Source organism: Mixophyes fleayi, chromosome 2 (assembly GCF_038048845.1).
Source record: "Mixophyes fleayi isolate aMixFle1 chromosome 2, aMixFle1.hap1, whole genome shotgun sequence".
NCBI lineage: Eukaryota > Metazoa > Chordata > Amphibia > Anura > Limnodynastidae > Mixophyes > Mixophyes fleayi.
In genome coordinates this window covers 359,732,391-359,758,501 of record NC_134403.1, presented here as the reverse complement: position 1 = coordinate 359,758,501, position 26,111 = coordinate 359,732,391, and the positions used below count along the sequence as shown (strand labels likewise).

Below are 26,111 nucleotides of genomic sequence, written 5' to 3'. Positions count from 1 at the left end.
TGACAAAACTAAAAACAACTTTACATCATCTTTCCCTTTAAATTTTCAAAACTCGTTCAGCCCTCATTATTTATGTAAATACCACGTATAAAACTGTACATTGGACTACGGCCCGAGCTTTATTATGCTCTCTGTCCATCCACGTGCATACCGCCCAACTGTCCCAAGTTTAGCGGTCTGCCTTTTTTGTTTAGTAGCCATTTGCAGTACTTCTTTAGCTATAATGCAAGTTTTATTATATAAGAGGTATCACTATATGCAAAAATCAGCTGAACGATGCAATGTGACAATAGACAATACCAGGGCCGTAACTAGGGCTGTCCGATAGGGGCGACCTCCCAGGGCGCAACGCTGAAGGGGGGTGCAGTTTAGGAATATTTTAGGTTCATTTGATTAAAATTGAGGGCTAGGGGGCGTCAATTGACATTCTCGCCCCAGGCGCTAGAATTTTAAGTTACGGCTCTGGATAATACCATCATAACATGGTAACACAGAACTTTAAACATCTCTGGTTATGCCACATGTGTGTCTATATATATATCTACACACGTATTGTTCTTAAGGTAGAGATGCTGATTTTTATTTTCTTTTACGTGATTTTTACCTTAAATGACAGATATGTAAATCCTGACGTGTATGCAATTACCATGATTAATTGTATATAGCCCACAGAATACAAACCAGAGTAATACATGCCGACAAATTGTATTGCATCCATAAAGCACACTGACCTCAGCCAGTGTGTTTACAGCACAATATTTATCTAGAGGGTAAATTTAAATGTAACTACATTTTGCCAAGTTATAGAAACCCTTGAACCTGCCATGTATGTAGATATTGAGGGCCAGGGACTTTCTACTTTTCAACACTTCTGAGAAACATAGGGAGACTGATGGTTACTGTATACCATAGTACTGTAAACTTGGAGAAAACACAAATAAGTATTGTTTGTTGCAATGTGCGATATATATGATATACAACATACAGGTCTACACATATACTCTGCCAATACAGTTTTGTGCTACCACATAGTGTAGTCAGAAGCCAATTAACCTACTACTATTTCTTTGGATTGTGAAAGGAATCCGGAGGAAACCCACACAAACACGGTGAGAACATACAAAACATCCCACACTTGGGGTCCTGGTCGGAATCAAATCTACGACCCCAATGCCAACTACTGTGCCACAATTTTACTGTGGGAAAAAAAGGTGCAACTGATCAGCAAACCTTAATAAACGTACATGTGGGAAGGGACGAGATACTGTGGTGTATCAGTTTCCCCTAACACACTTCATCATCATCATCAGCTATTTATATAGCAGCACTAATTCCGCAGCGCGGTACAGAGAACTCATTCACATCAGTCCCTGCCCCATTGGAGCTTACAGTCTAAATTCCCTAACATACACACACAGACAGAGACAGAGAGAGACTACGGTCAATTTTATAGCAGCCAATTAACCTATTAGTATGTTTTTGGAGTGTGGGAGGAAACTGGAGCACCCGGAGGAAACCCACGCAAACACGGGGAGAACATACAAACTCCTCATAGATAAGGCCATGGTTGGGAATCGAACCCATGACCCCAGTGCTGTAATGCAGGAGTGCTAACCACTAAGCCACCGTAATGGTTTAAAATAATAACAATCGGCTTCTGCCCACAGATTATACATACCTTTGGCCAATTGTTTTTAAGAATAACCGCTCTCTTCCCGTCACTCAATGCTTTCCTACAACACATAAGATAATGATTAATACTACATCATTGTTAGCCTGTGAGCATAAACTATATATATCAGGCTAATCATCACTTCCAATTTTGTGGAAAGTAGAGAAAATAAACATTCAGTCAAAATTCTACTAGTTTAACAAGAAATATACAGACAAACACTGGGGAAAGGATAGAAAAATTAGAAAAAGCAGAGGGAAACAATTGGCTATTACACAGTCAACTTAAATAAAACGGTTATTTGCAAAATCACAAGTAAAGTTTTAACAAGGGAGGTCTGGCAATGTTTGGTCTAGGAGGCAAGGAGCATTAAGCTAACTATGGCACAGTAGTTCCTAATCACAAATGTATGCAGTTATACAAAGGTGTGCAATGGCAGCATGCACCTACAAGGCAGTAGCTATAGCCTTCTGCAATGTAGTCAGAGTTATAAATACCTAAAACACTGTGAGAAAGTGCGGCTGCCTGTGGGGTGGGAGGCATGGGGTTAAAAGTATTAAGGTCAGATTTCTGCAAATCGTCTGCATTTGGCGACTTTACAGCAAAATTTAAAACGGCAATGTGTTTAAAAGGCAAGTTTTGCCTGGATTGGAGGGCCTTCTAGCGCTTGTAAAGTGCTAGGCACTCCCTCACAGTAGGCTGTATCTACTATCCCTCTTACCAAGATGGGAGGGAACCAGCGTTGTCTCTTGCCCAGGTCAATAAATGCTCTGATAAGAACTGAAGATATTTTGGATAATGCAATAGTGGGGGTGTTATTTACCAACGCACAGCAGACTTCCTGTCACCAATTTAATTAATGGGCACTGTAACCAGACACTTTTTGCAGAAAATGGCAGACAGAACAGTAGCTTGCATTCTACTGTACAACAAATGCAAACAGAGGGTCTCATTAAAAATTCGGGAACAAAGCCAAATTTGCTCCTTGGCAAAGCATTTTGCGATGCAAGGGGTGCTAATGCATCTATTTATTTTATTTGCAAGGAAAATAATGGCTGCTTTTAGAGTAACACCAGGACTCCCCCTCCCAACTGTAAATTTGTCCGCACATTTTAAAATTTACACCCATCCCCTCCTACTTAGATTTACCAAGGTGCAAATTTGCTCTTTTTTGGGCTTTGTGAAATAATTCTAGTTCTGTTAGTAAGTGTTATTTTTTTTATTTTTACATGTATAAAACTTTTGGAAACTGCCTTCCTGCACCCCATTGTCTGCATTCATCTTAGCTATAAAATTAATTAATGAAGTTTAATGTAGGAATCAATGATCCAGTATAAATCCCACCCTACACAAAGCAAATGAACATAAAACAATATTGTCAAACAGCATTCACAAGCGTCCCCCACTAACACACAAAGCCTTAGCAGATCTCTCTAGTTCTGATGTATAAACTCACCCATACTTCCCCACACGGATAAAGCAGAGCGCTCGGTTGCTGAACAGGATATGGTTATCCGGGCTTGAAAGAGACAAAAATGCAAAGCAGTGTGAGAAAACAGAATCGTTTCCTGAACTTCACACCAGCCAACGGTTAGAGAAAAGCAGTCATCTGGTGTCAGGTTACTGGTGATCCGGAAGAGACTTGTACAGAGAATTTAAAGGAAACAGGAATTCCGAATGGTGTCCGAGCAGTGTCAACATAGCACTTTCATCACCAGGGGCAGTGCAGAAATATGTATGATGCAAAAAATAGACTAAACAGAGTACGAAAATCAGTAAAAGAATAAACAGTGTGGGATTTAACCCAAAAAGAAAGTTTGTTGTTTTGTTTTGTTTTTTATTTAAAAAACAGTGAACACAGCAAAGGTTACCAAACTTTTGCGTGTGGTATCTTAATTATAACAAAAAAAACTTTTTCCAGTGTTGGTGTCAAGGAAAACAATGTGCTAGAGGAAGAGCGTTACCTATATTGTATTGCTTTGGAGTACTCATCAATTGCACAGCTGAACTGTCCTTTTGCAAAGGAGTCATTGCCGCGAAGCTTACTAGCTTCCGATATCTGAAACATTGAATAAGAGTAGTCTAAGTTCTTACTCTGCCAGAGTACAATATGGTTGTTGTTTAGACCTGAAAATATTTTAAACAATTTAAAACTATTTTTTTTTAATTTATTAGTGCTCCAAACACAGGCTGCAGGGTTTTTGGGTTTTTTTCACCTCACTTTGTTTTGTTCATGAAATTAAACTGAAGAGGAAGAAGCTATTTTGACTAATCCACAATATTAATGAGAATGCAGCCTACGTATCAACTAGGGACTAATAAGGTCGCGCAGTGCATAGTAAGCCTTAGTGATGCGTAGCTCACAACTGTACCAATTTTGGCGGGACGGTTCCAAAAGGGGCAGAGCTACTGCAGAAATGGGTGGACTGTCACATAAAAGTGGGTGTTTTGGGGATGGATCTGGGCAGGGTTTGGAGGTATGGTGATGCCACTAGTTTCTAGTGGATTGTTCAGCCTAAAAAATGTCTGCCTCCACTGTGTGTAGGTGACCGATCCACTATCAAGGGTATATCATACTTGCCAACATTGAGTTTTTGTCCTGCGGGAGGTGGGCAGGTCGCGGCAAATCATTTAATTTTGGCTCCGACCCCTGTGATGTCACAGGGGGGGGGGGCGGGGCCAAAGTGATGTGATTCATGAGGCTCCCTTCACTAAGAAGTGGGCAGGATGTGGGAGAATTGTCTGCTCTCCCGGGAGTCCAGGAAACATACCTGGAATTCGGGAATCTCCCAGACATTCCGGGAGAGTGTAAGTATGGGGTATAGCCACCAAAATCAATAGAATATAAAAATCAGACTACAAACAGACCCATTAAAACTCATATGCATAGCTCCTGGACACAGAGATTGAGTGCACCAGCAACTCCTCCCCTAATAGGGTAAAGTTAGTTCCCCAACTGGATTCTATAAAACACATGCAGAGATCTCTATAGCTCATTTACTTGCCTCCATCTATGTATCGCCCCCTGTTTTGTTAATAAACTTGTGAATTGTCTGTCCAATTCCACATAGAAGACTGTACAGGATGCTCCACCTCCCCTCAAAACCCAAAACGGAGTAGGGATGGATGTAAAGCATAGTTGCCTACTCTCCCAGAATGTGTGGAGACTCCCGAATTTCTGAGAGCAACCACCCGGTTCCAGGCCAGTACGTTAGTTAAATGGTGGGGGCGGGGCTTAGCAACGGGATTCACGCATCATCGCGGCCCAAACGACACGTCCCGCTTGACCACGCCCCCCCCCCCCCCCCCCCCAAAAAAAAAAAAACGCCAGCCAGATCAACCCTCCCGAAAGGGGGAACTCAAAAGTTGGCATGTCTGATGTAAAGACACCCCGTGTGCACTGTCCTAAGTCTGGTCTATAGGCGTTTTCAAATAGGTTAAAAGATTCTACACAAAATCTTCTCTGTCTCCATATTTGTATAAAAAATAAATAAAAAACTACATCATCTTCATATTACATACTATCCATAAACATTAATGCAATAGCGCACCACTCCCAAACTACCACTGAATGTGTCTTAGCATCAGTTTTGGAACACAAGGTCACTGCAATATACTGCTGATGTGTCCCAGTTTATAGTGTACATTTTGACTACACACAGTGGAGGCAGCCATTTTTGTGAATACACCCAAACCGCTAGGAACCAGTGACATCACTAAGGCACAACATTAATAAGGAACTACTGACTTTGATATCAAGGGTTGCTAATAAATCGATAGGCTATACGGTCACGCACATCGGCTAGCTCCATAGTGACCTTTATGTTTGGTACTTTGTGCCAATCGGGTAATTTTCAGGAGGATCATGCAACATTTACACAATATAGCACACAAATGACCATTCAAAGTCAGTGTTTATAGGAAACTATTTAAATAGTAATTCACCTGACAGCAACTAATCACCACATACATGATATCTTGCCGCAAACAAGCTTTCTTCGGTCAAGTTTTATCTGTTCTGAAACTCACTCCTGCGTGTATAAACATTTTATTTTTTACAACTGTTATATAGAAATGCATCCTAAGGAAAACTAGTGTAGATCACCAAGACACCTAGATTACAGCTTCGATAAGAAACGTACAGATTATGTGTGCCTGAAAAGATAGAAAAGACTCAACTTGTTGGATTTTAAATTAACTTTTCCAAATTGGTAAAATGATTTTCATATCCGTCTTCTACTTTCTCAACGGTCATATGGTTAAAATACAGCACTGTCAAATGCTGCTTGTCTGAGTACAGACAATCTTTGTAACGGTAGATTTGTAACAAGTACATTCGTAAAGAAGCAAGTTTGTGTTTTTTTTGTTTTGTTTTACAGCTGTCTTCTACTAGCTCTAATACAGCAACAAATATTAATGCTCATCAGTTGAGAAAAATATTAAATAAAGGTGTGTGGACCCCTTACCTCTACACACGTAGGACACTCATGTAGTTTGACCTTATCAACCAATGTCCTGCAGTTCATACTGGATAGATAGAAAGAATCTATAGAAAGGAGGATCAAAGTAAGTGCACTGCCTGATAAACAACGAGCGATCTACGTATGGTACAGCTTTCCATTGTGAATGAGACTTTAGTGCCTTTACTTACAATCTCTAAAAAAGGTTTGTAGAGCACGAGTACGTAGACCATCCTGCGACTCCAGTTTTTTATAGACATTTTGGTCTCTAGTGGACTGCACCCAGTTCATTGCTTCTGGTATGAAACCATTTTTTATTTTATGTCTAGACTGAAAGAAAGTAGGAACAGGTTTCGGACATTTACAAAAACACAACTAAAATTCCCTTCAGACAGAAATATTTTATATATGTTTTCCGGCATCAGGAACGTTGCCGGCTATCTCAAAGTAGAAGGATCACTACATCAAAATGGAGCCTCTCATGTCAGGATCTGGGAATCGTCTCCGCATGCAACACATCCAATGAAATCAAACAATAGTTCTGATGAAGTAATAAGTGGAATCAGAACAGGGGGATACTGTAGCCCAGGCCTGTCCAACCTGTGGCCCTCCAGGTGTTGTGAAACTACAAGCCCCAGCATGCTTTGCCAGTAGACAACCTCTTGATAGCTGGGAGTGCATGCTGGGACTTGTAGTTTCACAACATCTGGAGGGCCGCAGGTTGGACAGGCCTGCTGTAGCCGATTTCATGCACGGACAATCACCAAAATTAATACCCATTCTAGTGCTTGATTTAAAACAACCACTATGCATTTATTTTTTTTATAACATTTGTTGTGCATTTGTAGCAACAACCAGTGGGAAATAAAAAAAAAAAACAATCACAAATATCGGCTTGTTCACATAACCCCAATTTTAATTCCATGGTACTTCCAATAACCTTCACAATTTAAAAAATAAATAAAAAATAAAATAATTATGAGGTGATTTTTTTTTAGTCAACATATGTCTGATTGACATCACGTAGTAAAATAAGCATTTGAGAGATGGTTATCATAGAATTACCCATGGTAGTTTATCATAACTTCACAAAATAGCCTAAAAAGTGAAAGGGAAAATATTATAACGATACTTTGCTTTATGCTATTGTCATTCAAAATGGTAAAAAAAAAAAAAAAATCCCCACGGTCACATGCTGTAGTTACCTTCTCTTTCCCTTATCGTGTCACGTTAAACAATTTAATTTAAGTTTATTTTCAAATGCCTCCTCCTCCCCCACAGTCGCATGATCCCAAGAAATTCGGGCACCGTTCATTACAAACAGCGGTCAGGGGGACTTTATATATACGGAGCAGAAAGGAGATCTTGAGAATAAACTGAAATGAGGTAAAGGTAGGTAATTAGGGAGTGTGGCCATGCATAACAATCCCACACGAGGGGTGGTGTTATTTCCGTTTTTAAAAAGGGTACTGTTAATTATTAAGTACTATACAGTTAATCCTAGAATCCTGTACTCCCACCACCTGTCATTTCAGGCACCTAACTTAGTTACAGTATTAAACCCAAATGAACTATGTGCAATGTTGATGCAATATTAAATGGTAACAATAATGTTGATAAAACAGCATTATCGTTATAGTTTATACCCAGATAGGTGATCACCCTTCGTCCGGTGCTAAGGAAGGTGGGATTACAGCCAGGTATGGCTGCAAATACTTCCTGGAAGTTCAGTACGGTGGAAACTAGGCCCGTAGTTAAAAAGCCCCCTTTACAACATGTTCACTTATAAAAGTGATTTAGAACAAGTTCATAAATATTTTACTAGCAGCCCTCCCTGTACACCCCATGTCAGAACAGCAAGAGAATCAACAGCATCAGTGGAGTAGTAGACGGGGTGGATTATCTCCCAAATGGCGGAGCTCCGGGCATTGGATCCCTACCGTTATGACATGTGGGGCTAGATTTATTAACCCGTGGGTTTGAAAAAGTGGAGATGTTGCCTATAGCAACCAATCAGATTCTAGCTGTCATTTATTTAGTACATTCTACAAACGACAGCTAGAATCTGATTGGTTGCTATAGGCAACATCTCCACTTTTTCAAACCCGCAGATTAATAAATATACCCCTTGGAGTGTTACTATTGGAATGTGGGCATTTATTTTTAATGCCTCTGCAGTGGTTCATAGTATGAAAATCTGTGACTCAGCGGGAAGTGGTTGTAGTAAAACAACAAGGAGAGACATTTTTGGTAATTTCTTTGTTAAAAACAGGAACAAAAGACTTGTTGAGACCCAGGTTTTACAAGCCAGCCATTACGGTTTTTAAGAGTACACAGCCCTTTACATTATAACAAAAAAAATCAAAATAAACGCTCAACTCTTCAGCCTGCGAAAAGTAATTCTGCTTTCATTAGCACACTACTTACTGTTTCCATCTTATGCCCTATTCTCAGTAGTTCTTCAATAAAACGCCCTCGGCTCTAAAACAACAACAACATAGGGTCAGTATTGTAGCATAACAGGTTTTTAAAGCAGAAAGATTAAAAAGAACATAATCAATTTTCTGTCCAACTTTCTTTTCACTGCAAACGGACAGGACAAAATCACTTAGCTATGAATATTCAAAGCTGTTAATCCTAAAGCTGGGTACACACTACACGGTTTTCGTCCAATCGGCTCAATCAGCCGACATACGACCGCTCGTTCAAAAGTCGGGTCAGTGTGTGCAGTGACACGATGATGGAAAGTCTTCCCAAATGGACGATTGTCGCCTCATTTGGTTGGTCGTACCGTTTAATATTTTCGTTCCAATCTCGTTTCCGCTGTGTAGTGTGTATAAACTTCCGACCAATCCACAACAGCGAGTACGAAATTACAGTCATTACTCACGCCAACATGGCTGTAAAAAGTTGCTAAAGGGACGTCCGCTTTTCCCTTTATCGTCCTAAACAAGGGTAGTGTGTATGCAGTCCATGGACCGAGCGATCGGAACATCGATCGCATGTAAAATCGCTCGGCATAAAAAGTTGGTTGAAATTTCTGTAGTGTGTACCCAGCTTTAGTAACAGAAACATTTGAAGTGGGGGTGGATGGCGGTTTTTTTTTTGTACGAGAGAACATGAAATAGGGGATTCATCTTGGTGTCCGAACTGAGCTGCATACAGCACTATGCTCTCGCCGAGACGGGCTTCCTACACTCAGCCCCAAAATCGCAAGATGAGGAAGCATCACCAGCAGAGATGAGCTGCGGCCATAATGAGGTCTCTATTTTAAATAACAGGACATAATTATTATTATTTTTATTTTATTTTTTTAAATCCATGTACAGTTCACTAAATAAATGTCAATTCCAATGGTGATATATTTTGAAAAGGTTTAACCACAAAGCAGCTACAGAGGGCTAACTTATTTTGTTTTTATTGCAAAAAACTCAATTAGTAGAATTTAATTTAAAAATAAAATAATAAAGACGTTTCCTTAAAGGCTTGCACACATGTACGATTATAAACAGGGAGAAGATGTCCGGAAGATTAAACTCGATGTAATTCCAGGAAGAAGCAGGAGTATAGCAAAGATTCTACCCTATAAATACTCTACACCAGACTCGCGCAGTCATCCGCCAACTTACCGATACTCTCTGAGTCAGGTCGGCGAGATCTTCTAATAGCTCGATGAAGTTTAGCTCTTTAATGCTCAAATCTGAGCCATGTCCAGTCCTAAAACATACAATTTAAATCAATGTTTTTCATTTGTGTAAATCCCCGTCCTCTTTATGTATATAATGGAAAAATGGTTTCCTAAAATGACCAATATCACACTATGCTTTGTTTCATTTAATAAGTGTAAATAAGCAAAGGCCATTCAACCCCTATATAGTAAAACAAGTTGATAGACAAAAATTATAAGCTCTTTGGGATGTATTTAGAGGAACTTAAGGTGCACACTGTAGCCAATTTTGGTCTGAACCAGTGTACATGAGAATGCAGACTTTCACTAGGAACTAGAGACTTAATGGGTCACCCTACAAAATCCCTGCGTCAACTGTGTGTAGGCGACAGGTCTGCTTTAAATATTGTCCATGTTATATACACATACATCACACGGAACAAAAGATCTCATAATTATAGGACATAACGATGAAACAGCCAAACTCACCAGTGTTGCTCACATAACGTCGTAGGGTCAGAATTATTTGTTAGTAATGGCAACAACAAAGAGGTTTTCATTAAATGACAGTTTCGAATCAATTCTTCATCTGAACAGGAAAGCCAGAAGGTAACTGGATCAACTGTGTGAAAAAGGAACACAAACATTAGGTGTTGGAATTAAATGTCCATCCTAGAATAACCAATACACAAAACTGTTCCCTCTTAATCCAAAACCGCCTAGTTAAACGCCATACCAACGTACTATATTTATATTCAATTGATCTCTGTCCATTTCAATTTCTCTCTTATCCCCCAATGTATAAATTCCTAAAATCAAACGTACTAAATAAAGGAGGTGTCATTTGTTTGACGACAGCCAACAAGGAGTGTTATACAGCCAATTAGAAGACAAAATCAGGCAGCAGAAGGAGAGACACTGTATAACCTGCACCTATAGGTCTATCTGAGCTAAACTGTAACGGTTTTCCAAAACGCCCTGTGTCTAAACGCTGGCCACACATGATGCTTCTGCTCTTGACAAGCAGGATCAGTGTCCAGTTTGGCTCTATATGTAGATGACCATATTACATGAGATCCAGACGTTTTGTCATCATCCAAGTGCATTTACCATTATGTCCAATAACAGTCGCAACCATTGCCATTAGCGTATCCAGATTTATGGCTGTTTCTGGGCTACGCATTCTCCAATATCGAGCCAAAGCTGCAATATCATAGCGTAGGTGGCGGACACAAGAAGTAACTGCTCATTAGACCGCCTATAATCCTAAATACCCTGCGTCCGTTCCCTACAACAAGTCACTAGTGCTACACACTGGATTTAGAAACACTGCACTGAAACCCTACAGTGTTTCAATTCCATTCAGCACAGTGGCCTAGTGGTTAGCACTTCTGCCTCACAGCACTGGGGTCATGAGTTCGATTCCTGACCATGGCCTTATCTGTGAGGAGTTTGTATGTTCTCCCTGTGTTTGCGTGGGTTTCCTCCCACACTCCAAAAACATACTGGTAGGTTAATTGGCTGCTATCTAAAGCTATAGTCTCTCCCTCTCAGTCTGTGTCTGGGTGTGAGTATGTGTCTATATTAGGGAATTTAGACTGTAAGCTCCAATGGGGCAGGGACTGATGTGAGTGAGTTCACTGTACAGCGCTGCGGAATTAGGGGCGCTATATAAATAAATGATGATGATGATGATGAAGAATTACAAAAAAAAACAACAGAAAGTAATTTCATCTGTTCCCATTTACCATGAATCATTGGGGAAAGCAGAATTTGCAAAATGTCCAAAGTTTCAACAACATCCTTATTTTTATTACAGTGCATTTATCTACTGCACAGAAACAACTTGTGTGAGCAAGAGAAAGTATTAGATTAATGTTTCTATCCTCTACTTGACTAAAATTAACATCGCCACTTCTCTAGGTGTGTATATGTCTTGTTTCCTACACATCTATTGGTAAATAACATTCATCACAACATTTACAATGGCAAAAATCTGATTGATATAGGCTAGGTCACACCCAAACTAAGCCCTAAATCATGGGTTCCCGTATCCAATCCTCAAGCACCACCAACAGGTCATGTTTTTAGGATTCAGGTCTGTGAATACAGTGGGATAATTGGGATTACTCAGAAAAATAGATTAACTCAACCTGTGCATGATTAAAGAAATCCTGAAAGCATGACCTGTTGATAGTACTTGAGGATTGGAGTCAAGAACCCTGCTCTAAATCACAGACCACCTTTCTATGTCCCAGAAATACAGACCCACCCCACTTAAAACTTGACAGAATGGGGAGGGGGGGGGGGTATGGAATAAAACATTAAACAAAAAACATTTCAGTTGCAGGGCTGGAATAATCCCAGGAGACAAGTGGTCAATGTGCCAAAAACATTACCGGCATCGGCTAGCTTGATATTGAAATGTTATTATTATTGATGATTTGTAATGGTGCTCAATGCTCCGTATGCGCCGCACAATGGGAAAAACAGGACATACAAAACACAGAGATATACTAGGTGACAAAATAAATGCGCACATAGAAACAAAGGGTACGAGAGAGCTTACATTCTAACTGGAAGAAGGCACAGCTGAAACAAGAGGAACGGGTGCGGCTCCAAGTGGAGATTGAAGGAACCTCACAAGTGTCCCAGTGTGAGTAGAATAGGGGTGAGTAGGGTAAGGCAGGGTACTCTACAGGTTTTTCACCTGATTATCAGTCCAAACACACGATAATTCATGCCAATATCGATTAGGCATTAGTGTGTAGTGTCCAGCGATGAACGATGATCGTACCAAAGCACACTGTATCGTTTGATTTGATTTTTATAAACGGACAAAAAATCTCGTACAATAATGGAACGATGTCCTTCCAATCCTGCAGTGCATATGCACTCACCATCAGGATCTCCATACAGTTTACAGTCACCATCTTTTCAGCAGATGGATATGACAGATGAAGAGCACAGATCTGAAGGTTAATCTTATAAATCGTGCATAGTGTGTACACATGGATCGGCTGCTGATCGGAACTTTCAGTTGTTGGCAAAATCGTTAATGACATCGCAACAGGAGAATTTTCTGTAGTGCGTACCCAGTCTAAGCTCTAATAAAGAGATGGGTTTTCAGAGAACATTTGGAGATTTGAAGGCTGTGGAAGAGTCCGATAGAGTGTGGTAGCAAATTCCATAAGTGGGTAGCGGAACAGAACAGTATTGTAGGGGGTGGTGTTTACCAGAGACGAGGCGAAGGTCAAAAGTTGATCTTGGGGGGTGGGAGGGTAGGAAGGAAGGAAGGGCCCTTTATTAGCAATAGCGTCTAATTTTATTTGGATTGGGATAAGAGTTTTGGTAGCATCTTTAGAATGAAAAGAGTATTTTGGCAACAGGACTGGGAGAGAGTCTGGATGTGAGGAATAAAGCAGAGGACAGTGTGATCGGGAGACTGCGGTGCTCTGTGGTGACTGGTGTTAAGGACAGCGAGTGCTGCCGCCCTTGTGTCCTCCCATTGGTGTTAAGTGTGTTTGTTGCCTACACAACAAGGCGGAAGCAATTCTATGGACTACAGTATATTACTATAACCAATACTCATGAGAGAGCAGCCTATTAATTTACGAGGAACTAGTGGTTCAGAGAGACATGAGAAAAAAGTGAGCTTTATTTAATGCTGTGTTTTCCGAGTCTGTGGTGTTCGCGGTTACAAGTCGTGGTGGACGTTTGGTTTCATGATGTGCCGTTTTAAAGCTTATTGTTTAAATCTGGATAGATTTCTTTTATATGTGTAATTATAATGGATTGCTGGGCACACTGCTTTGTATTTGCCTTAATAAAATTGTCATAGAGCACTCTGAATGCTGCATATTTGGTGCCACTATATGGCCCTATGACATATGCTGTCCTCCTGTACCACTAATAATGGTCATGTGATGCCATATGATATACAGTCAGTGATGATATGGTGCTGTCCTGTATACAATGTTATATACTATACAGTCTACTATGCTACAACACTGGATGAGTCAGTCTGTTGTGAAACAAGACGTTTGAGACAAAATGCTGAACTACACACCTACCTCTAGTCCTCCTGACATAAGCATCCTATAATAGCATGTAATAAGATTAGGGGATCTCCCTTGCATATTACAGACACTTGTCCTAGTGATTCTTGGAAGCAAAACAATGAAATTTGCATTTAGTTCTGGGCCAGCTTCCTTCCGGGTCTCATTGCTTCCAATGCAGTTGCCTCTGGTGCCTAATCCTCAGCACGGCCCAAAAACACCATATAATCTGATAATTTACATAGCTGAGCCTAGACATAGGGCCTGAATCATTAAGACAAGCAAAGCAAAATAAAATAAAAAAAATAAACACGTAAATTCGCTCCTGGACACATCATGTTGCAATGCAAGGGGTGAATATTATTTTATTATTTTGCATGTAACAAAAATACTGGCTGCTTTTCCATGTAGCACACAAATACCTGATTGCTTTTATTTTTCACTGAAATTCAAAGTTGATCTAGAACATGTCCTACTATAAATCTGCCCCCTATTTTAAATTTAACCCCCCCCCCCCCCCCCCCCCCCCCGCTGCTCCAATGCAACATGGTTTTGCCAAGATACAAAGTTACTGCTTTGCTTTCCTTAATGAATCAAGCCCATAATAAGTATAATCTATCAATGTAATTCATGAAGGTTGTGAAGATGACCAGGTGTGGAAGGCCACATTGCAGACGTCCGCTGGGTCACTGGTTGTTATCTGATCCAATCCCATCTTGATTGTACATGATATTCATACTGGGGACGGCTACATGAGCCTATTTGTTTAAAAACTGCAGAAATTGCTGACAGAACCAGCATGTTAAGCTGGGTACACACTACAGGTTTTTCACCCGATTATCGGGCCCATCACACATTTTATTGCTCATCGTATCGTTTTATTTGATTTTATAAACTGACTGAAAATCTCAGTCAACGATGGAACGATGTTGAGCAAATGTGGCAGTGTGTACTCACTCACTACCAGTAGTGTAGGCAGATATCTATGGACTGTGCAGAGTCACAATATTTTCAGCAGATGGTTATGACAGATGAAGATCATCCCCGGTGCTCTGGCTGCTTGCGTCCTGTCTAGACAGCGCATACAGCTTAGGGGAGTTTGACCACGTGGATCAGGACTAAGGATATTAGCTATTGCCCCATTTTTCCCCTTCAATAATCCAGCAGAGGTTGGGTGATGAACTGGCAGGTGGGTCCAGAGCCATGGACCCCCATAAGCTTTGGGCGGTTGCCACATCCTCCCACACCATAATCTTCCACCCGATGCCGCGGTGTCCATGGATGGTACTAACCATACAGTAACAGCAATCACCGCATACACACACAATACCTGCACACTAACCATCAGTAGCAATGGTGCCAGAATGTTGCATTTTGGGGTGGATGCCTGGACATAGTGTCATTAGGGTCTGTATACAGGGGTACTGCTGGTATAATCCACACTGGGAGCAATGCTCTTTTAATCAGCATTAAACAGGAATTTACTGTATAAGTTACCGGCTGCTGGGAGCCCCTATAAGAGTTGACAACGGTCAGGCCAGGTCCCTTCCAGCAGCAGCAGGAATGGTCATAGTAGATCCAGGTTAGGGACAGTGGGAAGCGGGTTCCAATGCAGACATTGGGGCCGATTCATTTAAATGAAGGTTCTGTAGGATCTTTATGAGGTACGAGCAAAAATAAGAAAAGGTTCTAACCCCCAGACACCCCGCAGAGGGACTTCAACAGTAAGTGAATCTGCCCCACGGTGTTCTGCCAAAACTACTCCACATTCCTTCAGAAATAACAGACTGTAAAAACCAAGTCAGTTTTGTTCATTGATAATACACATTGTACCATAATGGATACAGATTGCTGAGGAACGTGCAGTGAACGGCCTTCTACAATGAAAGGGTTCAATTAGCCTTTTGACTGAATGCCTGAGAAATAACCTTGGATAGGAACAGATTCGCAACATGAAAGATTAGAATAACCTGGAGTTCTCTTATCACAAACACTACATGACCTCGGACCGAGGCCCAGCTAGAATGTTTGTGTCTTCTCAGGAATAAACCAAATGCTCTAGTTTACAGATACCAGTGTGTAAATAAAACAAAATGTAACTGATTGTGATTTAAAGACAAAATATTATAATTTGTATTAGCAGAGAGAGACCAAGTAAATCAAAGTCATGTGAATATATATCTTTCTCCATATTATACTATAAATGTGGGAAGCATGGTGGCTCAGTGGTTAGCACTTCTGCCTTACAGCACTGGGGTCATGAGTTCAATTCCCGCCCATGGCCTTATCCGTGTTTGCGTGGGTTTCCTCCGGGTGTTCCGGTTTCCACCCACACTGCAAAAACATACTAGTAGGTTAATTGGCTGCTATTAAATTGACCGTAGTCTCTCTCTCTCTGTCTGTGTGTGTATGTTAGGGAATTTAGATTGTAAGCTCCAATGGGGCAGGGACTGATGTGAGAGTTCTCTGTACCGCGCTGCGGAGTCAGTGGCGCTATATAAATAAATGATTTTCTTCAATAATGGAAATTCCCTAGACATCTCCCCTCTCTATATTTCCTCCCCTTTGCCTCTAGTGTCTTTGCTTTTATTCACTTGGTCCACTACTATTAGTGCTACCTTAAAAGGAAGGAAAAAAAAATAGAAGAAAATGCTTTATTTCCACCATAAGGCAGCAGGAAAAAAGTTGCATTGTCTAAAAGATAATGAGATTTGCAGACCTGTGTCCGTGCTGCCTTTGCTGCTCTTTCACCCTGCCCTGGAATAATCTGCCTCCACATTCTTCTGTACAGTGCTGCCTCTGTCCCTACCTGATGATTACCACTGCACTTCATCCTGCCTGGCATTAGTCCATCTCTGTTTGACCTGCCTACACAATACACACCAATGCCCAAGCCTTTATTATCCAAACACGGTCACCAGAAAGATGGCGGTGAATCAGAGACCAAAGGTCGTAATATATTGTAGTAGCAGCAATCAGTGTACTGAGTGATTGTTATATACAGTGTGTGGGTTGGAGCAGACTAACACAAATGACACACATACATGACACACAACAGTCTTATACAAGATGGCACAGGAGTAACACATAAGAAATAGGGTCACCATAAACAGGGCAGCACAGTATTCAGCTAAGTAATGTGTTAGTGTCACTCACCGGACCGTGAGTGCCTCTTCCCGGACATTTAGGAACCGTGGCCGTCCTCCATCCTGAGGGTCTGCGCATGCGCAGCCCTTTCCTATACTTCAGTGTATGTCCCTTTAACTCAATTGGCAGATCAGGCAACACTCCCTATATTAAGCACCTGTGGTCAACACCACGTTGCCTGATCTTGGAGTCTCATTCCTCATGAGTCTCTGAAGGTGTTCCCTCGTGTATTCAGCCCTGCTGATTCCTGTGGTTTCCAAACCACCTCTACCTCTGTGGTTTCCAAACCACTTCTACTACTGTGGTTCCATACCACTTCTACCATCAACTGTATCATCGTGACTGTGAGCTGATTCCTATCCGCTGCCTCCGTGCACTACAGTCTTCTATACCACTTCAACGCTATTATCTTCCATTGTGACTGTTTGCTGATTCCTATCCGCTGCCTCCGTGCACTACAGTCTCCTATACCACTTCAACGCTATTATATTCCATAGTGACTGTTTGCTGATTCCTATCCGCTGCCTCCGTGCACTACAGCCTTCTCTCCTCATCCACTCACCTGTTCATCATCAAGTCTGTGAGCTGATTCCTAGCCGCTGCCTCCGTGCACTACAGTCTCCAACTTGCAACTCGCCTGTGTTCATCATCGTGACTGCTAGCTGATTCCTATCCGCTGCCTCCGTGCACTACAGTCTCCAGCTGGCAACTCGCCTGTGTTCATCATCGTGACTGTGAGCTGATTCCTATCTGCTGCCTCCGTGCACTACAGCCTCCAGCTGGCAACTCGCCTGTGTTCATCATCGTGACTGCTAGCTGATTCCTATCCGCTGCTCCTGTGCACGTCAGCCTCATCTCATCTCTCCCGTGGGTCCGCAGAGTCCTGCTGCCGCTGCCAGCGCTATCGTCCATCTACTGCTGATCCGCTCTCCACGCCTTCCTGTTTCCCGCTGGTCTCTACCCTCCTGTCAGCATTGGATTCGTATCTCATCAGCTACTCCTCTGCTAGATCATCTCCATTCTCCTGGGTGCTCCATGAGTCCAGTTCCATGTGTTACTGATTCCTGTGGATTCGTGTCCCGGTTGGTCTACTTACCTGTGCGCTGCACCTACTAGACCCCTGCCTCTTACATCCAGGGACTTCTCATCCTGTCGGCCTCCTGCCGCCCAGGTATCACTGCACTCCTATCTGACTGCCTTCTGAACCACGGTATGCATACTTCTCATTGACTGTGCTGGTGTATTGCATATGTTGCTGGACTGTGTTGGTTCTCCTCTGGAGTCTGCAATCCGCTGAGTCTTTTGCCATCATTGACTGTGTTACCTTGTGCTGGATTACTTCAGAGACTTCCTACATTTGCAGACCTGTTCAGTCATTTATATATATTGTGCATATTACTGTGGATCGTGTTTAATGTGCCCGTGTACATCCTGTGTTGCAGTCCCTCCCCGTACACCTCCTCACATATATATTCAGTGGTACAACTTGCTGAAGGCAGACCACTGATTCCTGTTCCGGTATCACCTGTTCCATTCCTCTCACATAGCAGTGGTACAACTTGCTACCGCAGACCACTGACTTCCCGGATACCTCCACTTGGATTCCATTCCTTCACTCAGACAGCGGTACCACTTGCTATCCGCAGACCGCTGACTCTCATCACCTCCTCGTTTCTGTTGGACATTCCTCCTCACTATAGCAGTGGTACAACTTGCTATCGCAGACCACTGACTACCTCCACTTGCCCTTGTCCATACAGTTCCTCGTGTATTATTACCTCCATATTACCAGTGCTGCTAGTCATAGACTTTCCTGAGCATCTCATCATCTACTATTGCCTGTTCCGTGATCACCCTGCTACCAGAGCACACTATTACCATCTACATTGCTCTGGTAAGCTTACCACCTGGTGATTCCTGGGTAAAGACTCCTAGTGCCCGTGACAGTTAGATATACCATGTGAACAGCTGGTTTGTAAATGTAGGATGACATTTCTGACAATAAGTGTAGACGTTGTCTCCACCAAAATGGTGGCCGATGCTGTTGTATTAGGTCCACATAAATATGGTGGTTATTTTTTAAAGCATTACGCTAAAAATCATTGCCAAGATGGCAGGCGCCACCTCAATATAAACAAAAGTTTGTTTTTGTGTTATTAAAAAGCAATAATTAAAAAGTAAAAACCATATTTCATATTACTATTTATAGGATTTTAATTCTAAATTTTAGTTCAGGAGTATATTGAATTATAGTCTCCTCCAGAACACCATTGACAATAAGGTCTACATAAAGATGGTGGTCCACATAAAAGTGATACAGTACATAACATTATACAACTCTTTGAGGTATGGACTTAATGTTGTAAGGAAATCACTGCCAAGATGGCGGGTGTCATCTAAAGGAATATATAATATAGGGTGGCATTCGTCACATATGAACCAGAGATCAAAATGGTGTGCACGATTGTTGATTACGACTACAAAAACATGGTGGACTTCAAATGTATCGACATGAGATCATGTGATATTACAATGACATATGACAAAAAATCACCACCAAGATTATCGGCGTGAGTGTATCTTAATGTTTGTTCAACCATACGTAGTTCATTCAGCCTCATATTGGGACGAGCTATTGGTGGATTTTAAATGAGTAGGATAGGAATTATTTTGGTTGTTACCAATACAGTTAAGTAAACACACCACCATTTGTTGTAGTTGACCAATTAGCATTAATCAATTCCTACAGTGTGGTAATTGGTGCTATTAATGATGTACTATAGATGGGCCGTTTGGAGAAAGGGAGACCACACCCTGAAGAAGTCCTAGGTGAAACGCGTGGGATAGCTTCCCACAGCGCAGCTGTCAATGCTTCAGAAGTGTATGGGACCCGAATAAAATCTAAGGAGGAGGGAACACTACTACAAGCTTTCTTCCAGATCTGGATGTACAGACTTTAACTTATTAAGAATAAGAACTTATGTCACGAGTGATCTTTGGTTTCTCTGGTGTCTGGTTGATGTGAGGGTACTTCCCAAAAGCAGACTGGATGAAGTTAAGAGAAGTTGCTGAGTGAGGGATGAAAACTAACACAGCAATAACAGATAAGCCCTTTCTATATCTGATTTTAAGTGTTACTTGAAATATTTTATTAGAATTTTATGATCTACTACATTATATGCGGTCTTGCCCTCTTTTATGGTTTATGTGTTTTTATAGGTCCATTTGGAGGACTATGTGAAAGAAGCAGCAGACTCCTCATATATAATCAATTTTAACTGCTGAGACTGGCTTTTATTTTTTTGCCTTTATTGAACTGGTAGGAGCGCACTATTGAGTTTGAACAATCACTATGTTTATGCATGAGGTGTGGCAATATTTATAGGCTTGTTAATGTGAGCATCTGGTCTGAAACTATTTTTCCTATAAAAACTTGTCTTTGTTTGTCTTTCCCCCAAATACAGTATTATAATAAGGACATAAGAGAAGACGGAAAACCGGCAAATTTGTTTTTTTCCCCCTAGAAAGGGCAGGTTGTACTGCATTCTATCACGGGAAGCAGTATCAGCAAGACAGATTTATGCATTAGAGCCCTGTACCTCTGACATAACAGAAAATAATGCTCAATCCTTTCAATATTTGGAAAATCTGGCTATGAAGTATGTCTGATAATGTCAGACATGTGGTTTTGAACTAAAGTAATAAAAGAAAAGAGAAATAATATCCTGAAATGGTCAGCTAAAGAGAAGAAAACAAACCTGAAGAAGTATAAAGAAAGTTGTAAAACTATGAATCTTTCTGGTCAATAGTCTATGCTCTCATTTTGCCTAAAAATCCCCTTAAACTACCCCCCCCATCCCCCTACTAAACTACCCAATGTGGGATTCAAGTCTTAAGTTGAAATTACCTTCTGCAAAGCCAACCTCAACAGGAGCTTCTAGCAAATAATCATGATCCTGAAATAAAGATGCAAAAACAGAATTGTATTAGATGTAGCAAGAATTACAAACACTATTAATAAACGCCTCAAATATAGAATCAGTAAGTACAGTACAGCAATTACACAGGGACTTATCAGTAAAGATTAAATATAGTACTGTGTGAATAACTGCACCAAAAAAAATCAAATAAAAATCAAAAGAAAAAAATAAATAAAATATTTTTATAGCCAAATATTAAACACAGAACATTGATTTTGTTCTCCCGGTTTTTTTTCCATCTTGGTTACAGTCTATGGCAAATTTATAGTCAGACTAAATCCGTAAAAACTGCAGTATCACTTCCCCAGCGGCGGCTACACGCTGCCGTTCAATACATAACCATCAATTACGTTCCTCAATTTAAAACGACTCCTCTCCCCACCCCTCCTCGCCCTTTTCTTCCGGGCCTGTATGAAGTACGAAAAAGCCTCGGAAAAAAACGACTGCAGAGACCAGCCCCCGGGGGTCTGGCGCCTTTGTAAAATATTTTTTTATATGGTAGTGCAGCTTTATAAAGGACTAACAAATAAATGTATTTAATTAATGGTGCCTTGTGCAGGGGACTTGGCAGAGAGGGAAGATGATTGGATGTGCCGCCAGGTGTAGTCATTGTCCGACTGCATCCAACATCCGTCCTTTTCACCACCCAACAGTTGCCCATCAGATGTAGTTTGGGATCAGTGGCCTTTTTGTGTCCTTGATGACCGTTTTTCTTGGTTTTAAAATATACTTTAAATAATGTTATGTAGTAGACAGTGACTGCTACAACAAAATAGTATTTTCTTTCGATATATTCTCTGACACATAAAGGCCATGTTATTACTGTGTCTAGCGAACAAATACACAATGGAAGAGAGAAGCCAGAGGGATGTCCAAACTTATCCGCACAAAAGGACATAATTCGATGTATAGAGATGAATAAATTTGCAATGTTTATAGGTAAACAATCAATGTGACAGCAATAACGTTTCTGATATCTATTACACAGATTACAGACAGCAGTATAGGTCTATTCACTCACCCAACTACATTTGGCTGGGATACGATAAGTAGAGATCATGGAGATATCTGCAAACATGGGGTCCATCATGTCCGTGGCTGAAACAGGGGTAGAACAATGCAGTATAAGTACACAGAATACTGAACAGCTTGTGATGGTAAGATTCATGTCACATGACCTTCTCTAATAGAAAACCCACCGCCTGCACCAATACTCCGGACAAGTAACAGGTCCTTATAGCACTTACTGTACTTTATTACTTTAACGTTGATTGGCTGAGGGACAGAGAGCAGCTGGTGGCTTAAGAAACTATCACTGTAACCTTTTTCTTTTCTGTTTAACAATTGTTTTATAGAAGAGCTGCCACTGTGACCATTAGCGCCAATTAACAATATAATGGTAGTTTTGCCACACAGTGTTTAATGCAATTCCAGCACTACGGCGCCACATCTCTCAAAATGATCACATGTAAATAAGCCATTGGTGCCGGAAGTTTTATTTTATTTTATTTCCAATATTCTGATTTTGGGCATTTAGATGATTTTTTTTTTTTTTTTTTCATAAAACATAATTTACAGGTTTATCAAACATATAAGTGAACAAGTGCAAGAACTGCCCTGCGTTTAACTACATCAATGATTAAGCATTAACCAAAAACTCAAACAGTAAACGGCAACATCAGCAAAGCTGGCATGGAAATGGTGACTGTAATCTCCTTATCTACCCAAATGCTGAGCAATGTATTTGTCCTCTCCCTCCTCATTCCAGGTTCCTGACTGTGCAACACAAAACTAAAATAAACAAGGGCTTCATAGAAGTTTGTTCATCCTCTTGAACCTGTCAAACCTGCAATTAAACCAGCTGCTAAAACCCTGCCTAGAAACTATTAAATACATCATCATTCCCAGCTCTAAAATATAGAAGAGTCATCTCCCCTAAATGTTCCTCTGTTGCAAACTTATGCTACATTCATCTTTATTTATTTTTAGAAATTCCTAATTGTTGTACATTGATACGTAAATGTTTTGTCTTCTCTTGTACTAAGTAATGGTCGGGGGAGAGTTTTGTGTTCTCTCCATACACACCCAACCTCTAATGTGTCAATATAGCCAGTCAAGTCTGCAATGAGAAAGACAATGGCTGCTACCTGGATACACAGAAAGCGATTGTCTCCCCGATTATGGAGTACTGCAGTCTGAATAGATGCCATTATTTTCCTATGGCTGCTATTGCTCCACTCTTTCCTTCATTGAAATAGCCTCAACATGTCGCCCAAAATAAGACCGTTTGAACCATACGCTCATCTATTCCACAGCTCCATCCTCCTACTTCAAGTAGCCGATGATATCGCCATATCCAGGCCGTTCCGTTGACTTCATTGTGATTCAGAACAGTACAGAAATCCAGCAAACCTCACACACATCACTCTCAGATCGCTTTCAATGTGGCCTTAACCCTCCAACAATAGATACATGGCTCATACAATCCGGCACTACCTCATCTGTGGCCCTTTAACGCTGTAGCTTCCACTGCCTCCCCTAATCCCAGCATGGGAGCAAGACAAGGATGTGAAGTTGTCATTTCCCCACACTGCACATTTACAGTTCTACCGAATGGTCCATTACTCACATTCACATCCTTTAAGGTACCTACAAATTGGATTTTTAACCCATTCTGTGTTGCTGCGATTCATTATTGGCCTGGACCCATCTAACAATTCCTTGGACATTTCTCTGGCTCATTTCTTATCCCCTCACCTCCACATCATTATCTTGGGCGATTTCAATATCTCAACGTATTATCTGTATTCTCCCTGTGCCTCCAAACTACTCTCTTTATAATCTCTGATCTTGGCCTCTTCCAGTTGGGAGACTCTTCTAATGACAGTGCTGGCGACTGCCTTGATTTTTATCTTGCCAGACTTGGATTTCTCACTTCTTTAACGCACCAGATCACCTGCAATCTGCCCTCCACCACCTTAATCTCTTCGCATTCTAACTCAACCAAGCCTCCTCATACCCACAAAGACATCTGTTCCATTGTTTCCCAAGAACTTTTCAACTTCTCTGACCACTTTCTACAACCCTGTCTTGATCCAGCAAGCCTACAGCAATGGCCTTTGGACAAGCGGCTCCAGTGACTCTACCATCTCAGCTTCGACCATGATCTCAGCCATGACACACTAAAGACACTTGCTGCCTTCAAAAACTCTCCCACAATGGAGAAAGTCTCACACTTCTCATGCTTTTCTCTAATATACCTACGTCACTCCAGTTGAAATGTTCTCAACACTGTCAAATGAATAAATCTTAATCTCTACTCAACCATCATTTGCCGACACATCAAACTACCATCTCAACTCGTGTTCTTCAAAGGAGCAGCTCAGATATTAACTGGTATCCAACAAACTGCTCAATTCCTTTCCTGCACCTTCTCTTCATTGCTCCCACAAATGAAGCCAAATGATCTATTGTCCACTCCTGGTCCCACTCCGCTACCTGTCTACTGGACCCAATCCCCTGGCAAATCAGTTCATCACTCTCTCTTGAGTTCATCCCAGCCTTAATATTTAACCTCTCTCCCCCACTGATATATCATGTATAATTATTACTTCTGACCCAAACCTTCACTCCGATTATTGTTTCAAATCTCAACTTCCATGTCCCTCAAGTATTCTTGAGGAGTCTGCCTATATGTGACTCACACACTTCCCTTCACCTGTGACCCTCAGCTGCTTCCTGTTTTATTGGGCACAGTGGTTAGCACTTCTGCCTCACAGTACTGGGGTCATGAGTTCAATTCCCGACCATGGGCTTATCTGTGTGGAGTTTGTATGTTCTCCCCGTGTTTGCGTGGGTTTCCTCCCACACTCCAAAAACATACTGGTAGGTTAACTGGCTGCTAAATTGACCCTAGTCTCTCCCTCTCTCCCTGTGTGTGAGTGTGTGTGTATATTAGGGAATTTAGACTAAGTTCCAATGGGGCAGGGACTGATGTGAGTTCTCTGTACAGCGCTGCGGAATTAGTGGTGCTATATAAATAAATGGTGATGATGATATTGTCAGATGTTTGTTTTAGATTGTAACATTTGTTTAAAATACCTGTTGATGTGTTATTACAGATATGTGTCTATTTATTTGATCAAAAGTATTGTTATAACTTATTACTGAGATTAAGGGTGAAGGTTAGAGGGTCGCCCATCACTGATATATATCACCACACTAAGTACTTTTCCCCCATTGCAGTCTGACTGGACTAATATGAAATATGTGTAATGTCACCTTATTCACCAAATTGCTCTTACACTCAGTCTTGTTCTATTACAGGGTTTCTACCCAACTGTACAGCCCTGCAGAGTATTCCCACTGTACATAAATAAATTGTAATAGTTATCTAGAAGAAGCAGACAACCAAATCACTTGTGTGTTATCTGCCTCCCAACCCACATTTGTGTATGCAAAAAGTGAAGATTAAAAAGTATACAAATTTAATAGCTGACACAATGTTAAATAACTTCTGCTTTTGAACTCAAATACTCATAGCTCATTAGATGTTTACCTACAACAAAATTCACTAAATATAAACAAGAGCTGACAAGTTAGGTCCATGTAACAATTTTACTAACTTCGGAAAGAAAGTTGAAACTCTTAAGATGCTTCGATACAATGTATAACATTGTGAAACAATGTATCTGTGTTTACTGTTTGAATTCTAGTGACAATACATAGGTTTAGCCTATTGGTGTGATCAGTATAGAATAAAGACTTTTAGAATGAAGTTATCTAATAAAATATTTGTGACCATTGGAAACAGGTTGCTTTACTACAACCACCCTTTGTCCGATATAAATGATGCATTGGTTACCCGTGTATAAAAGTCTAATACATATCAATCATAGACTGTAATAATGATATTTAGAGCAATATTTCACAGCACTCCCCTGATAGATGAAGCAGCATATATTACATTCCCCTATAACCCTTCGTTGGCCGCAGTCAGCTCATCCCCACCATACTCACCTAAGAAGACACAAGTAGAGGAACAAACCTCCTCTTGTTCCCTTAGTATAATCCAGCTGCGGGCTCCCCCGTTAGGGCACTATACGTAGTAAGCGCAATGTGATGACG

General features: G+C 41.0%; 1 protein-coding gene across 2 annotated transcripts in view; it reads right to left on the bottom strand.

The window, feature by feature from the left end:
- The window catches only part of TTC3 (tetratricopeptide repeat domain 3), a 75,951-nt gene extending 49,845 nt beyond the window's left edge, over positions 1-26,106 (bottom strand). Inside the window, exons 1-11 of one of the 2 annotated variants that reach the window (XM_075197238.1) lie at positions 26,004-26,106; positions 22,006-22,082; positions 20,912-20,960; positions 10,289-10,421; positions 9,762-9,849; positions 8,560-8,613; positions 6,324-6,462; positions 6,139-6,218; positions 3,637-3,731; positions 3,129-3,191; positions 1,679-1,733 (exon numbers count right to left, since the gene is read on the bottom strand). In XM_075197238.1, coding sequence (XP_075053339.1) covers positions 1,679-1,733; positions 3,129-3,191; positions 3,637-3,731; positions 6,139-6,218; positions 6,324-6,462; positions 8,560-8,613; positions 9,762-9,849; positions 10,289-10,421; positions 20,912-20,960; positions 22,006-22,074 — 825 coding nt within the window. In that variant the 5' untranslated portion in view covers positions 22,075-22,082; positions 26,004-26,106. The remainder of the gene's footprint in view (positions 1-1,678; positions 1,734-3,128; positions 3,192-3,636; positions 3,732-6,138; positions 6,219-6,323; positions 6,463-8,559; positions 8,614-9,761; positions 9,850-10,288; positions 10,422-20,911; positions 20,961-22,005; positions 22,083-26,003) is intronic. The other variant, XM_075197237.1, reaches the window with a different exon arrangement.
- Positions 26,107-26,111: the final 5 nt, after the last annotated feature.